Source organism: Nyctibius grandis, chromosome 1, assembly GCF_013368605.1.
Source record: "Nyctibius grandis isolate bNycGra1 chromosome 1, bNycGra1.pri, whole genome shotgun sequence".
NCBI lineage: Eukaryota > Metazoa > Chordata > Aves > Nyctibiiformes > Nyctibiidae > Nyctibius > Nyctibius grandis.
The window spans coordinates 83511276-83525902 of NC_090658.1; the positions used below are offsets into that span (position 1 = coordinate 83511276).

At 36.3% G+C, this 14627-nt stretch overlaps 1 protein-coding gene across 1 annotated transcript in view; it reads right to left on the minus strand.

The window, feature by feature from the left end:
* The window catches only part of GRIK2 (glutamate ionotropic receptor kainate type subunit 2), a 442707-nt gene that overhangs the window by 246692 nt on the left and 181388 nt on the right, over positions 1-14627 (minus strand). Inside the window, exon 6 of the mRNA XM_068416353.1 lies at positions 13630-13803. Within this exon, the coding sequence (XP_068272454.1) occupies positions 13630-13803 (174 nt within the window). The remainder of the gene's footprint in view (positions 1-13629; positions 13804-14627) is intronic.

Consider the following 14627-nt stretch of genomic DNA (forward strand, 5'->3'; position numbering starts at 1 on the left):
CTTTGCTGAAAGGGACTTGAGGGTCCTCATGGACAGCAAGCTGAACATGAGTCGCCTGTGAGCTGCTGCAGCAACAAAGGAAAATCGGATCCCAGATGCATCCACAGGAGCACCACTAACAGAGATAACGATGTGATCATCCCACTCTACTCAGCACTTGTCAGGCCACACCTGGAGCACTCTGTCCAGTTACAGTCCCCACAATTCAAAAAAAGACACAGACACACTGGAGAGGGTCCAAAGGAGCACGACAAAGATGATCTAAGGGCTGGAAAACCTGCCCTCTGAGGAAAGACTGAAGGAGCTAGGTCTTTTCTCCCTGGAGAAGACAAGGCTCAGGGGGACTTCATCACAGTATTCCAGTACTTAAAGGGCAGCTACAAAGAGTACAGAGGCTCTCTCTTCACAAGGAGCCACATAAAGAGGACAAAGGGCAATGGCTACAGGTACACCAGAAGAGGTTTCATCTTGATAAAGAAATTTTTACAGTGACAACAATCACTGGAACAACCTCCCCAGGAACACGGTAGAGATCACTGGAGGTTTTCAAGACAATTGGACAAGGTGCAAGATAATCTCATTTGGTTCCCTTTCCCATGAAAGGTTGGATCAGAGAATCTTTCAAGGTCCCTTACAACCTGGGCTGTTCTATGATACTATGAAACCCACCACTGGCCAAAAGGTGTCTATAGGTATGCCAGTTTTCTCCAAAGAGTCCAGGGCAGTCTAGTCAGGAAATTTTGTGGACATCACTTTCTAAATTAGTCTAGCAACTTCATGAAATAACTGGCCAGCAGTCCTCCAGCAGCTACCTTTATGTTCCCCGGCATACACTACACATTCCAGACATATGCTACTGCAAAACTACCTTCTCAGGAAGATCTCCTACTTCCAGTATTCATGTTAACATGAATCACACTGTGTGAAGCACTCTAGGGACTATGAAAGAAATCATGATCACTCTAACAAAAAAAAAAGGGGTTTTTTTTCAGTTTGAAGATGAATAAACGGGAAAAAAAGTTTCTTTTCAGCAATCTTGCAGACAAGAATATTCCTTCAGATACAGAGTTATTTTTATTTGGATTCTAACTACAATCTTACGCAAACTTTGGGATTACATCAGAATAACTGTCCCGTATTTTAAACAAATAGAAGGCTACGAAATCCAAAATAGTCTAAAGGTAATATTGTTTATCTTTTATGTAAACATCATTGAGAACAATCATATCATCAGACATACACAATTTGCAAAGTGGTATTTTCTGAACTATGTCACTTACCATGAAAAGACTGAAAAAGGATTGCCCCCTGTGCTCAGAAATACCTTGAAATTCTCAGTCTTCACTCAAAATGAAAGCAAAGGAGCGTAACAAAGTAACTTACATAAAACTATTTTTTTTACATGAGTGACCTTTGAAGACCCTTTTAAACAAATTATATACTTCATATTAAGTACCAAAGTACTCCAGATGACTTCAACAGGACTACCAACAAGCTTTGTATTGCTTTTTCAGCAAGAAAGCACATTGAACATTTTCACAGAATCACAGAATGAGAATCACAGAATCATCTTGGTTGGAAAGGACCTTTAAGATCATTGAGACCAACCATTAACCTAACACTACCAAGTCAACCACCAAACAATATCCCTAAAGAATATCCCTAAGCACTACATCTATTTGTCTTTTAAATACCTCCAGGGATGGTGACTCCACCACGTTCCTGGGCAGCCTGTTTCACTGCTTGATTACCCTTTCAGTGATGAAATTGTTCCTAATATCCAATCTAAACCTCCCCTGGTGCAACTTGAGGCCATTTCCTCTTGTCCTGGCACTTCTAACTTGGGAGCAGAGACCGACACCCACCTTGTTATAACCTGGTTTCAGGTACTTGTAGACAGCAATAAGGTCTCCCCTGAGCCTCCTTTTTTCCAGACTAAACAACCCCAGTTCCCTCAGCCGCTCCTCATAAGACTTGTGCTCTAGATCCTTCACCAGCTTCATTGCCCTTCTTTGGACTCTCTCCAGCACCTCGATGTCATTCTCATAGTAAGGGGCCCAAAACTGAACACAGTACTCGAGGTGCAGCCTCACCAGTGCCGGGAACAGGGTGATGACCACTTCCCTTGTCCTGCTGGCCACACTATTTCTGATATAAGTCAGGATGCTGTTGGCCTTCTTGGCCACCTGGGCACACTGCTGGCTCAAATTCAGCCGGCCATCGATCAACACCCCCAGGTCCTTTTCCACCAGGCAGCTTTCCAGCCACACTTCTCCAAACCTGTAGCAGTGCATGGGGTTGTTGTGCCCCAGGTGCAGGACCCGACACTTGGCCTTGTTGAATCTCATACAGTTGGCCTCAGACCATCAATCCAGCCTTTCCAGATCCCTCTGCAGAGCCTTTCTACTCTGAAGCAGATCAACACTCCCGCCCAACTTGGTGTCATCTGCAAACTTACTGAGGGTGCACTCAATCCCCTCATCCAGATCATTGATAAAGAAATTAAAGAGAACTTGTCCCAACACTGAGCCCTGGGGAACACCACTTGTGACTGGCCGCCAACTGGATTTAACTCCATTCACCACAACTTTTTGGGTCCAGCCATCCAGCCAGTTTTTTACCCACTGAAGCGTACGCCTATCCAAGCCATGAGCAGCCAGTTTCTCCAGGAGAATGGTGTGGGAGACTGTGTCAAAGGCTTTACTAAAGTCCAGGTAGACAACATCCACAGCCTTTCCCTCATTTGGTAAGCAGGTCGTCTTGTCACAGAAGGAGATCAGGTTAGTCAAGCAGGACCTGCCTTTCATAAACCCATGTTGACTGGGCCTGATCGCCTGGTTGCCCTGTACGTGCCCCATGATGGCACTCAAGATGATCTGCTCCATAACCTTGCCTGGCACTGACATCAGACTGACAGACCTGTAGCTCCCCAGATCCTCCTTCTGTCCCTTCTTGTAGATGGGTGTCACATTTGCTAATTTCCAGTCAACTGGGACCTCCCCAGTTAGCCAGTACTGCTGATAAATGATGGAAAGTGGCTCGGTGATCACTTTCGCCAACTCTCTCAGTACCCTTGGGTGGATCCCATCCAGCCCTATAGACTTGTGTGTGTCTAAGTGGTGTAGCAGGTCACTAACCATTTCCCCTTGTGTTATGGGGGCTTCATTTTGTTCCCTGTCTGTGTCTTCCAGCTAAGGGTACTGGGTATCTGGAGAGCAACTGGTCTTACTACTAAAGACTGAGGCAAAGAAGGCATTAATCACCTCAGTCTTTTCCTCATCCTTTGTCACCATGTTACCTCCCACATCCAGTAAAGGATGGAGATTCTCTTTGGCCCTCCTCTTGTGTCTAATGTATTTATAGAAATATTTTGTATTGCCTTTTACAGCAGTGGCCAGATTTTTTTGAACTGAGGTCTCAGTCAGCAGACAGATTGAATAATACATCCATTGCTACATATGACAAAAAGAGATAGAATGAGATTTTTGTTCTTATAAACAATATTGAGCGAAATTACATGTATAGAATATCCATCACAAAATAATACTTTCCTAGTAGCACTTCACCACTAGGCTTGAATAAATGATTCTATAGCATCAAAATAAGGAATTTTTTAAAAGTTTAATATTTATTTCCAAGACATTACATAGCATCTCATTATCTGAAATAGGATACAGTCTTATCTCTGCTATTAACATACCATACACAGACTTAGGCCTTGGAAAGTGGGAGTATGAAGAGTATAAAAACTGTAATATCTGAAATCTGTTTCACAGCATCATGATACTTAATTCTCTTCAGTGCATTCAGTATCTTATTTTTCCACCTAGTTCCTATGCTGAATGTGGCTTGGGACAACAGAGGCCCCAGGTTCACAAAAAAAAAAAAAAATAATTAAATCATGTTAATTTTGTTTCCAGCCTGACATAAAGTTATTCACATGCAGATTGAGGTTGATGTTTGAATTTTCCTAGGCACTGTTTAATAGCTCTGTATGTGTACTTGTGGCAACTGTATTCCCACTAGACTGTTCAAGTGGAAAATATATTCACTGCTACAATTGCAGTTAGAAGCTTGATTAAGCAGCCTAAATGCAAGCATAGAGCACCATTTCAAATATTCAAGGATATGCAAAACATCCACAGAAAGTGGGCAGACATTACTTCTGACTTATAGGAGACCTATGGTCTTCTGGAGGGGCAGGTGGAGGCCAGGCACAATATCCTGTGGCATCAGAAAAGCACTAAAATTGAGTCCATGGTGTTCTGGACAGGAAATAGGATTATCCCTTAGGAAAAAAGAATTTAAGTAATAACTATATATCTGATCTGGATGAAAGCCCCAGTGAAGTCTACGAGTACTATATGAACCCATTTAAAATTAGAAACAGTGTGCTGCAGCTTAAGGAGATAAGCAAAAAAAAAGATTTATAGGGAGAAGTAATATCATTTATTAGACAAAACTATATACATCTGGAAATGGAACAGAATGGAAAAACATTCAAGCATATACCCTTTCAGGTCTTTAGCAGAGAGGATGAGCCCAGAAGCTTGTTTATTTCTACCAACTATGTCAACTGGTCTAGTAATTAGTAAGTATTAATTAGTAACACAAAGAAATAACAACATTCTTTAACCATAACAGCAAAGAAACAGAATAAAAGTAATTTTGCTTTTGGTTCATTTTTCCTGGAAAGTTACAATAAATACAGTGTGTAAATAAAGTATTAAACTGAATTTCAGAATGCATATCCTGAGAAAGCGATCTTCTTTGACAGATTATGTTATACTGGGTTACAGTCCTCAGAGTTTAAATCTGATACAGTGCAGACGCTTGAATACTTCCTGAGTAAAGGCACTTAAGTTCCTATTTCAAAAAACAGCATATGCTTCAGTTAATTTTCCAGACTGCATAGGAGCTTTTGCAGGTTGCACAAGCTCTGCCTACTTGCTGTTGCACTGAGTTTCCTCTATTACTTTCTAAAGATGTAGCAGGAGAGTTCTAACATAAAAGCATTCTATAAATCCATGTTAATCTTACTATATTTATAAATATATGCATACATCCTCAAACCACATCTGGCAAAATTCTATGAAATCTTCCATAGCAGAGAAGCTGCAATTTCTGCTAAATGCTATACAACAATTGGGCATATCTTTCCTTCAGGATAGGATCACAAGTTTCTGATAGATCCTGTCTCCTAAAATACCAAGAAAGACTATATACAGGAGTCAAATATTTAATAATGCAATTAAATCTCAAAATAGCTGACATATCGTTTCTAAAACATTTTACAGCATTAAATCCTGCAGAGTCCCTAAACTCATGAAGTTAACTGTGCCTAGGGGAGATTGCTAGCTTGTAACACAGTAATAAGTAATTGTTTAGTATTTCCTTTGAAGTACACACTTCCTGCCACACTGTTTTACTAAACACATCTCATCAGCAAATCCAGAAAATTCCTTTCGCTAAAGGGATAATTATAAAGCTGTCTACATAACAAGCTATCCACTTTGAAGCTCTAAATCAGAATCCAAGGGCTGTATTTCTATAATGAATATTTCTTTTTATTTTTATGGATCTTTTCCCCCTCAGGAACCTTAACAGCACTTATTTCTCATCAAATCCTTCTGTCCAGTCACAATGCCTGCTAGCAGTTATTAAATTATTATTTACGTAGCTATCTCAAATATAACTGTTATTTCCATATTGTGAGGTAGAGATAGGAAACTGCAGTTTCACAAATATCCTTTCACTGTCAACAGAACTAAATGACTAATTTGTAGCAAGTTATTCAACAAATTGGAAGTCTTATCTTCTATATAATAACTTCATTGCCAAATTAAAGAGATTACCATTTCAAAATCAAGAACATAAACAAGTCTGAAATAATTTATTATTTAAAAAAAAAAAACAACAAAATATACTCTAAGGAATTAGCAGGACGTAAAGCAGCTGTAGATTCTGTTAACACTGCTAAATAAGCATCTAAACTTCATTAAAGCACTAACTGAACAAGCTTAAAAATACTATACTTACAATGAACGTATTCCTTTTTACGCCCAAGTAACTATAAAAGTCTATTTGCCTAAAGGAAAACAAAACTAAATTTTAGAACTTTCTCTCTCAGTGCAGAATTTGTACCCAGTGTAATAACTTCACTCTCTACATCAGTTTGTACAGTCATTGAAAATCCTGACATCAAGGATGAATAAAGTCAAACTCCAGAAGTATGCTGAGAGAAAACCCTGGATGACACCATAATATTTTGCTTCCCTTGGGAGTAAAACAAAGCAGAAAATTTTGAAGAACACTGCAGAAGAAACCAAGAAATTGAGGTATAGAACAAAATTAGATTAAAAAATAAACTGAATTAGATATACAAAATACTAATATCGCTAATAGAGTGTCTTCCCTGTTTTGCATCTCCTGATTTATTGAGTCAGTAATTAAGAGCTTAATTTTAACATTATTTGGTTAAAATCTAATCTCTTCCTTTATCAATCCTGTATTCTTTTATTCACACTTTTTCTTGGCTCATACTGTTCACCTAAACCTTGATTAAAATGGATCAGAGACACCTAGATTCAAATTCTTGTGTTAATTTTTTTTTTTTTTTGAGTAGGGTATTCAACCTGAGAAGTATATACTTGTCTTTCATAGCAGTAGAAGAGTGCCCTCGATGTTATTCATGTCCAATTATCGGACATAGAAGTTATTTATCTTTTTCATTAAAAACATCATTAAGCCTTGGTTATATCATGATAAAAAACAGAATCACTTTTTTTTTAATTCTAGATTTTTAAGTTTCAGATAGCTCTTAATCTACAAGTGCCATGGTTTCAATGTCTTCCCTTACTCTCTTAATGTCTGCCAAACTTGTCACGGTTTAAAGCTGGGCCAGCTATTAAACCTGTGGCAGATGCTCTCTGTTAACCCTCCCCCCCACACCCGAAGGGAAAGGGAAAAGTGAGAGGGACTTACGGGTTGGAAAGTTAAAACAGTTTTAATAAACTATAATAATGAAAAAGAGTATAATAATAATATTGGAATAATCAAATATATACAAATATATACAAAACCAAGATCGAGCTCCCCCGATGTCGGCCACGTCACCACCGGCACTGCAGGGCAGGCTCCGGGAAGGCCCAGGCTGGGCCCAGTGACAGTCGAGAACTGGATTCAGGGATGCACGGCTCGGGATCGGGGGCAGCAGGAAAATGGACAGAGTCCGCCCTGGACACTGGCCAAAGGCTCAAGCTGCAGAAGCAGCCCAAAGTAACAGCAGCACCCAAACACAGCAGAGGAAGCAAGGGAGGGCGGAAGGGACAAGAGACCGAGACCCTCGTGATCCCCCCGTTTTATACTGAGAATGACGTGTATGAGATGGAATACCTTCGTTGGTTAATTTTGGGTCACCTGCCCTGTCCGCTCCTCCCTGCAGGTGCGACCCCCCTTCGGCTCTTCACTCGTAAGCAGTGAGGAATTTAGCAGTGACCTTGGTTTCTCTAAGAACAAGTACAGCAAGAGTCTTTCTGCATAACATCCCTACCGGTGCCTCAGTGATAACAACAAACTTCGAGTGTTATCAGTCCTAGAAGCAGACACTGTCTGCAAAACATGCAGTTAGTTTCAGAAAGTGCAGTTACTTAGAGGAGACTTAGCTGAAAGTAAAAATCACTGAAAGGAAAATTGGCCTGGTTTGGGCCAAACCAGGACACTTGTTTATAAGGGAAATGTGTACTTTCCAACTGTATTAGCTTAGCTAAATTAGTTTAACATGATTAAAAAAGCTTTACCAAAAGTCAAAGGGCTCTGATGATTATCGGGCTCTTTCACCTGATTACAGCTAGCCATTTAACATGGCCTTTATTCATTGCTCTTATTCATTACAAGGTTTTAGGGTTTTTCAAACAAATTGATTTAATGCAACTGAAAATACACCATTGTTGTCCATCCATACTCACCCTTCCACCATTCTTTTCTTTAGCAATTCTTTGTCTTACTGTTTGATTCAACAAAACTTCTGAGAATATTAAATTAACATAACCACAAAGCTAAGGTGGTGAACATTCAGACAAACAAGGCTTCACAGGACAGTCATAAGGTTTGAACATTAAGAAGTCACTTAGAGAAGTTTTCTTACAATCAGGGGAAACAGAGAACAAACAGAGTATAATATATAAATGTGTCCCCCAAGTCTTTGAGTGTGCAAATATGGAGAGCTAATTAGGGGAAAATACCTACACACTTATGAATCTAACATTATTCTCTTTCTTTCCCATTCCCAAATTCCAAAGCAGTTATAACTTCAGCATTTTTACTGTATTCCTCAAAATGGCTGGTTTCAAAATGAATTTCAGAGACAGCTTTGTGGAGTGAATGCTTTTATATATTTTTTTCAATTAAAGACAATGTATGAAGGTATTATCATTTTTCCTGATGGTCATCTTTTTTAAAGTTATGTATTTAAAGCAAATATCCTTAGAGCTATTCTCCTTAGCCAAGGAAATCTACACACCAGCTTTTAAAAATTTCAAATTTTTATTCATAAAATGCCATCTCTCTTTTTTTGAATCAGATTAAAATCTCATAGACAAAAATTAACGACAAGCCCATGCTGGGTATGCAACAAATCTTTACTTTTTTGCCCTCAGTATTGAATATCTCTCTAAATTTTTATTACAACTAGTTTTCACTTGCTGAGAAATATTATGTTTCATGGTGGAGAGCACCTAAGGTTGAAAAGCACACTATGTCCAGAAAAGAAAGGAGAAATTAAAGAAATGTGGAAAAAAATAAACAAGATAATTAAGAGTGGAAAGCGCACAACTAAATAATGCTCCTTTCTGCTAGGCAGCCCACAAAATATATCAGACTATTATTATTTTTCTGAGGAAATGCTTTAATATTGACCTTAGCTATAGCATTCAAGTACCACAGTGCTTCCCTGCACCTGCCATATGCAGCTACAAAAGTGAACATTAAAGAATAGAATTAATAGAATAGAAAAAAGTACACTCCTTTCTACGTAAGATGAAAGCAGAGAGCTAAATAAGACGATAAGCAAAAGCAATTAGTAAGGAAAACTTTACGTTAATGAAGCAGCAGAGCTTGTTAGGTCATCTTAATTACGCGTGCTTAATTCTGACTTGAGGCACAGAAAACTGTGGATGATTAATAGTTGTAGACTGAAAGAATTTTAAATTCATAACACTTTATTCATACTCTACTTTGCTTGGTCTGAATCATAGCTGTCATATATAAATGTAGGAGTACATTTGTGCTCAGGGTTTTGGGTTTTTTTTCTCTTCTTTCTGTGTGCTACCTGTACAGACTCAAAAATAAGAAGTCAAGTATATCAAAGTAAAGTTTCCTGGAAATAGTATGTTACTTCTCTGTTTTTCAGAATATCTTTACTTTAATACAGTAAAGATGACAATACTGTTAGAATGTAACAAAAATATTCAGGAAAATCCAAAATTCAATATTTTACTCCAGGCTAAATCAGGATGAACCCTTGCAAATCTAAACTTTTTATAAAATAAAAACTAAAGTTACAAAAATCAAACATTTTTATTTAATTTTTTTTTTTTTTAACTTGCATTATAAATTCATTTTTCAAGAAGAAATTTTATTATGGCTGAAACATAATGTGGTGTTTTTAATAAGTCATTTTGCCCAAGGGTTTGCTAAGTAGCAACTACTTTCAAATTTCAGAATTTAGCATAAATTTAGTGAAATATAACAGTGATGAATATATCATATATCAGAAAATTGTTTAAAGATCTTCAATCAAGTTAAAAGTTGTTTAGTAACTTCGTAACACAAGGTTTCATTTCAGACTTGTTTCAGTCTATATTGCAGTCCAAAATGTTGAAATACTTTCAAGGCATATTGCTTCAACAGAACCACAGGTTTACACACCTGAATCTATCATACATTTTGTATACAAAAAAAAAAAATAACACTCATTCTGGTGACATACAACTCCAAATATTTATCTTGGACCAAACCTCAAAACTTTCAGTGACGCTATTCAATCTCTTTTCACTTGAATACTGCTCATATATTATAACAAACTAGTCTCTGGGACAGTAATGTGCATGGAAAAAATGTTCTGGAGATGTCTTTATTTTACTTTTATGCACCAGCTTCTATAACCTTGTAAAAGATGTCTAGGCAACTAAACATTCTAGCAGTATAAATGAAATCTACTAGTATGTGAGTCTTTATAGAAAAGCGTTTTCAATAAAAGCAGACCACTGAGACTCCCTCAGGACTTCTATGTGTCATATTAGAAGTATATTCGCAGTTTTATTTCTAAGTCACCTACTAATTTAGAGTTTAGTAAAAATCATATCTATTTGATTCTTATAAACATTTATACAAGCAAACCTTTTATCACAAGAAGTCTGCGTAAAGAAAACATGTATAGTCTGACACAACACAGTAAATGGTTTCCAACATTTCCACAGATTTTCCGGACTCACAGAAAGAATAAATCCAATTGTGCTGTAGTTACTCTCCTAAATCATAGAATAGATTTAGTTTATTTGTTATTGTGCTGGTTTTGGCTGGGATAGAGTTAATTTTCTTCATAGTAGCTAGTATGGGACTATGTTTTGGATTTGTACTGGAAACAGTGTTGATAATACAGGGATGTTTTAGTTATTGCTGAGCAGTTCTTACACAGAGTCAAGGCCTTTTCTGCCTTTTGTTTTTCACCACTAATTTTCTTGGGTGTGCTAAAGCACCACCCTTTCCAGAGCTGTCCTGAGAAGTATCCTAGAAACAAAGGAAAAACTATCCTAACTGAAGTCAATAGTATCCACACTTAGAAATTTGACTTGGATCATTCCAAAGAGACGAGATGAAATTTTATGCCCACTTTTTATCACATTGGGATACTAAAGGTCAGATAATTATGAGGAAACTTACATAATAATTAGACAGTTATACAAGCCTACAGAAAACAAATTCAAAGAAGAACTAAGACTGGGAACTCTGTGAATCATAAATAAGGAAATGCAATGTCAGATTTAAATTGATAGTTCTAACTCTGTCATGATGGCTAAGTTCACTTACGTATGGTGGAAAAGTCAGATGAAGAAGGACATAACACAAACACCACCAGAGCTTATAAACTTTGTGATCCATAACTGTCTGGTTTTACACCATTGGAAATCAGTTACTCTTCACTGAGGTCTCTAGATACTCAGAGATATACAAACCTCAGGTTTATATTTGGCAAATTCTCAAATTTCAGGTGTTTTAATACCTGATTAAATGGCATTTAGCTATGTGGCTCAAGCTGAATGTGCTCCATTAAGTAGACTTATTGCTAATATTTTTCTGAATAAGCTGTAATCATTATCAACCAGTGAAAATAAAACAAATTCCAAGTTCAGCTCATATCAGCTATTCCGTAACACCAATGAATATCTGTGTAGAATCTTTAATTCCTGAGTGCATTTCTGACTTTAAATACACATGAATAACAGTGAAATAGAAGTAAATTTTTACAAATTTAACTTTAATGATAATAAGTCAATCAAATGACTTATCTTATTCCGCTTATTTTATTGAGCACAGGAAGAAGTTTGTGCAATGACATCATGACATAACTTTCTTTTACACCTTCCAAAGACATTTCTTGTAGAACTGACACCCTGTGAATATTTTTTTCTTTATCTAAGTGCCAAATTATAAAAGCTCTGCAAGAATCTAACACTTGTCAGGATTATTAGGCCTTTAAATATCCTTTAAATTCTGTCTGCATATCTTGGGTATCTATAACCCAGGTAATCAAAGCACATTTAGATGCTTAATCAACATAACGAATCTCCATAAAGCATTGATCACAGTCTGTGTGAATACTTGGTTCCAGGTAGATTTACAAAGAGCGCTTTTAAGGCTCCAGAAGAGAAACCAGTGTGGTTTTTGTGCACTTCTGTCTTTTTCTATCCTGAGGCAAAGTAATGCTGTAAAGTATGGTGTTACACAGTCATATACTAGCAATAATAAGTTTCTGCCTCACACCAAAAGCTTTTCTGAGAATGGCACTTTCTTTACAGCACCATAAAAGATGAAAAACATGCAATTGGCCCACAGATCTCTATTCCAATATTTATTATTCTATTATTTTAATGACCATGGCCCTATGTTCTGATAAAGTAACTATTGCTACTGATCTTGATAACTATCTGAAGGTTTGAGATCAATTTTATCTTTGATTAATGCATAAAATATACAACTACAATGAGTGAGATGAACTGCTACAGATTTTAAATTGAAAAGGTGAAAATCAAAGAATTAAAATATTAATGCAAACAACGAAACATGAAACAATGTCTTACAATAATAATATATGTAAACCAGATGCGTACTTCACACATTTCTAACATTTTGGGGGGTTCATTTGCTTACTTGGAGTTATTTAGAGAAATGAACAATGTAACTTTACACATCCTGTCATATAGTACTTTAAAAGTGCAGCACAACAGAACTAGTAAATAAATTAAATTTAAACTGTTTACAATTATCATGTTCAAGATGCTGTATACAGCAAGTAAACAGGAGAGGAAAAAGTATTTTTCTCTAAAAAAGGTAATATTCTGAAAACAAGACAAAAAGGAAATTAACTTTTTAAAATATTGTCATTTAGTATCTGATGTCTATAAAGTCTTTAAACCTTATCAGTAGAAAAAAAATGTTCAAAAGCTTAGCTATGTTATAAGGCTCAATTAACATGATCTAGTTAACTAGTGGATAACTAAGATACTAATCTTCAAGAAACAGAATTTGTTATTTTTCAAATAGAACATGAAAAGACTTCTAAAAAAAATGAATTTAAAGAGCAGTGGAACTCTGTCAGCAAAGATGTTACAAATTGCTCCAGGCCAACGTGGAAAATTAGTTCTTTCAACAAATTTGAAAACTAAAGAGGTCTTAATGTAGGATACATTTTAAAATAAATTCCTTCCTGACATTATAATTCTAGATTTAATTCCAACTAATGAGCAGAAACTACTGAAAACCTAGTAATGAAAGTTTATTTGCATGAATGTAACTGTGATTTTCATGAACTGAAGTAAGGCCAGAGAATAATGGCAATGGAAAGAAAAAAAAACAACCAACAAGACTAATTAGCTATGTGAAGGCACAGAAACTGGAAAAGGTAGTAAGAAGGTGTTATTTATAGTATTCAGAAAATATAAAAAAAAAAATATGTAGAAATGAAATAGTACACATTATTAATGAATGAATCTTGAATAAGACACAAAACACAGAGACAATAGTGTTTTAGCTTGATTTTTGTTGGGATTTGACGTGATCCTATATAATATTTTCACCAAGAAAGTAGGGAAATATGGACTAGACATTTACAGTGTGGCACTACCATTTGGAAAAAAATACGTTATGTGTAATTTTGAAAGAAAGTTAATATGGCCATGTATTCAGTCTCCAGAATATTAACAGAAACACTACAGTCACTCTCTGACTCATGTTTACAATACTTTTTAGCCTCATACCTCTAAACAATTTTAGTAACAGAAATAAAAAGTTAAAAGTTTTTTTTATCTTCAAAACATATACAAAAAAGGAACCAAACTCTGATATTCATACCGTCATAAATCCATCCAGCAAACCTGAATCAGGCTTAGGAGGTGCTTGCAATCGCTCCATAGACCACTTTTCAATGATAGATGACACCTGGGTGTTTTCCGTGTTTAGAATTCTGAATCCAGTCATATTAACACCACTGTACCGATAGGGTTCCACATCCAAGGCAAACAGGTCCTGAAAAAAATGACCACCGTATAAATTTTTTAATACACTGCAATTCCTATTTCAATTGTTAGACCATCTCCCCAGATGAGAGTACTGAAATTCATAGGAGTTATAGTGCTGTATATGCTAGGAAGCATGCTCTGTTTATCTGGGGGCCTGTGTCTGTGAGCAAGCAACTCAGCTGACCCTATAGTGGTAGTAATCTGATGCACAGAGGAAGAACAGCTTCAACTTCAATGAACAAAAGAAGAAAATCTAATTTTAGATCAAGCAAGTAAACTCAAGATTATCCCAGTCCTTTGACAGAATCCTTAGAAAAAATGTAGAACCAATCCTTGACTTCAGGAAACTCAGGTCTAAGATCAAGTTTTGAACATGGGGAAAAAAAAATTAAGTTGATGAAGAAAAGGGTCATGAGTCACTAGGCCTAGGTACATACATTATAAATGAACTTTCATCTGGTTTACTTCCTGTTTCCTTTTAAATAATTTTTTCTGTGACATAATCAAGGTTATAGATAAGACATTACTGTCCTATAACATAATTGTACTTTCATTGAACAGAGAAATTCTCCACCTAATTCCTACTTAGTCATTCATCTCATTTTAAATTTATTATTTGCTGGCAGTTTAATATATTATGAATTTCCATGAAATGGTAGTGTTAGGTCTAACATTTGCCTGAATCCATTTTGTTTACTGTCTAGAGCTGAAGATTAAATATTGTACTATGGAAAACCAGAATATAATTCATTATTCATTGTTAACATCACTAAGTCCACAAAAATATCAACCAATTGTCAACCACTACTCATTTTTAATTATAGCTAGTAA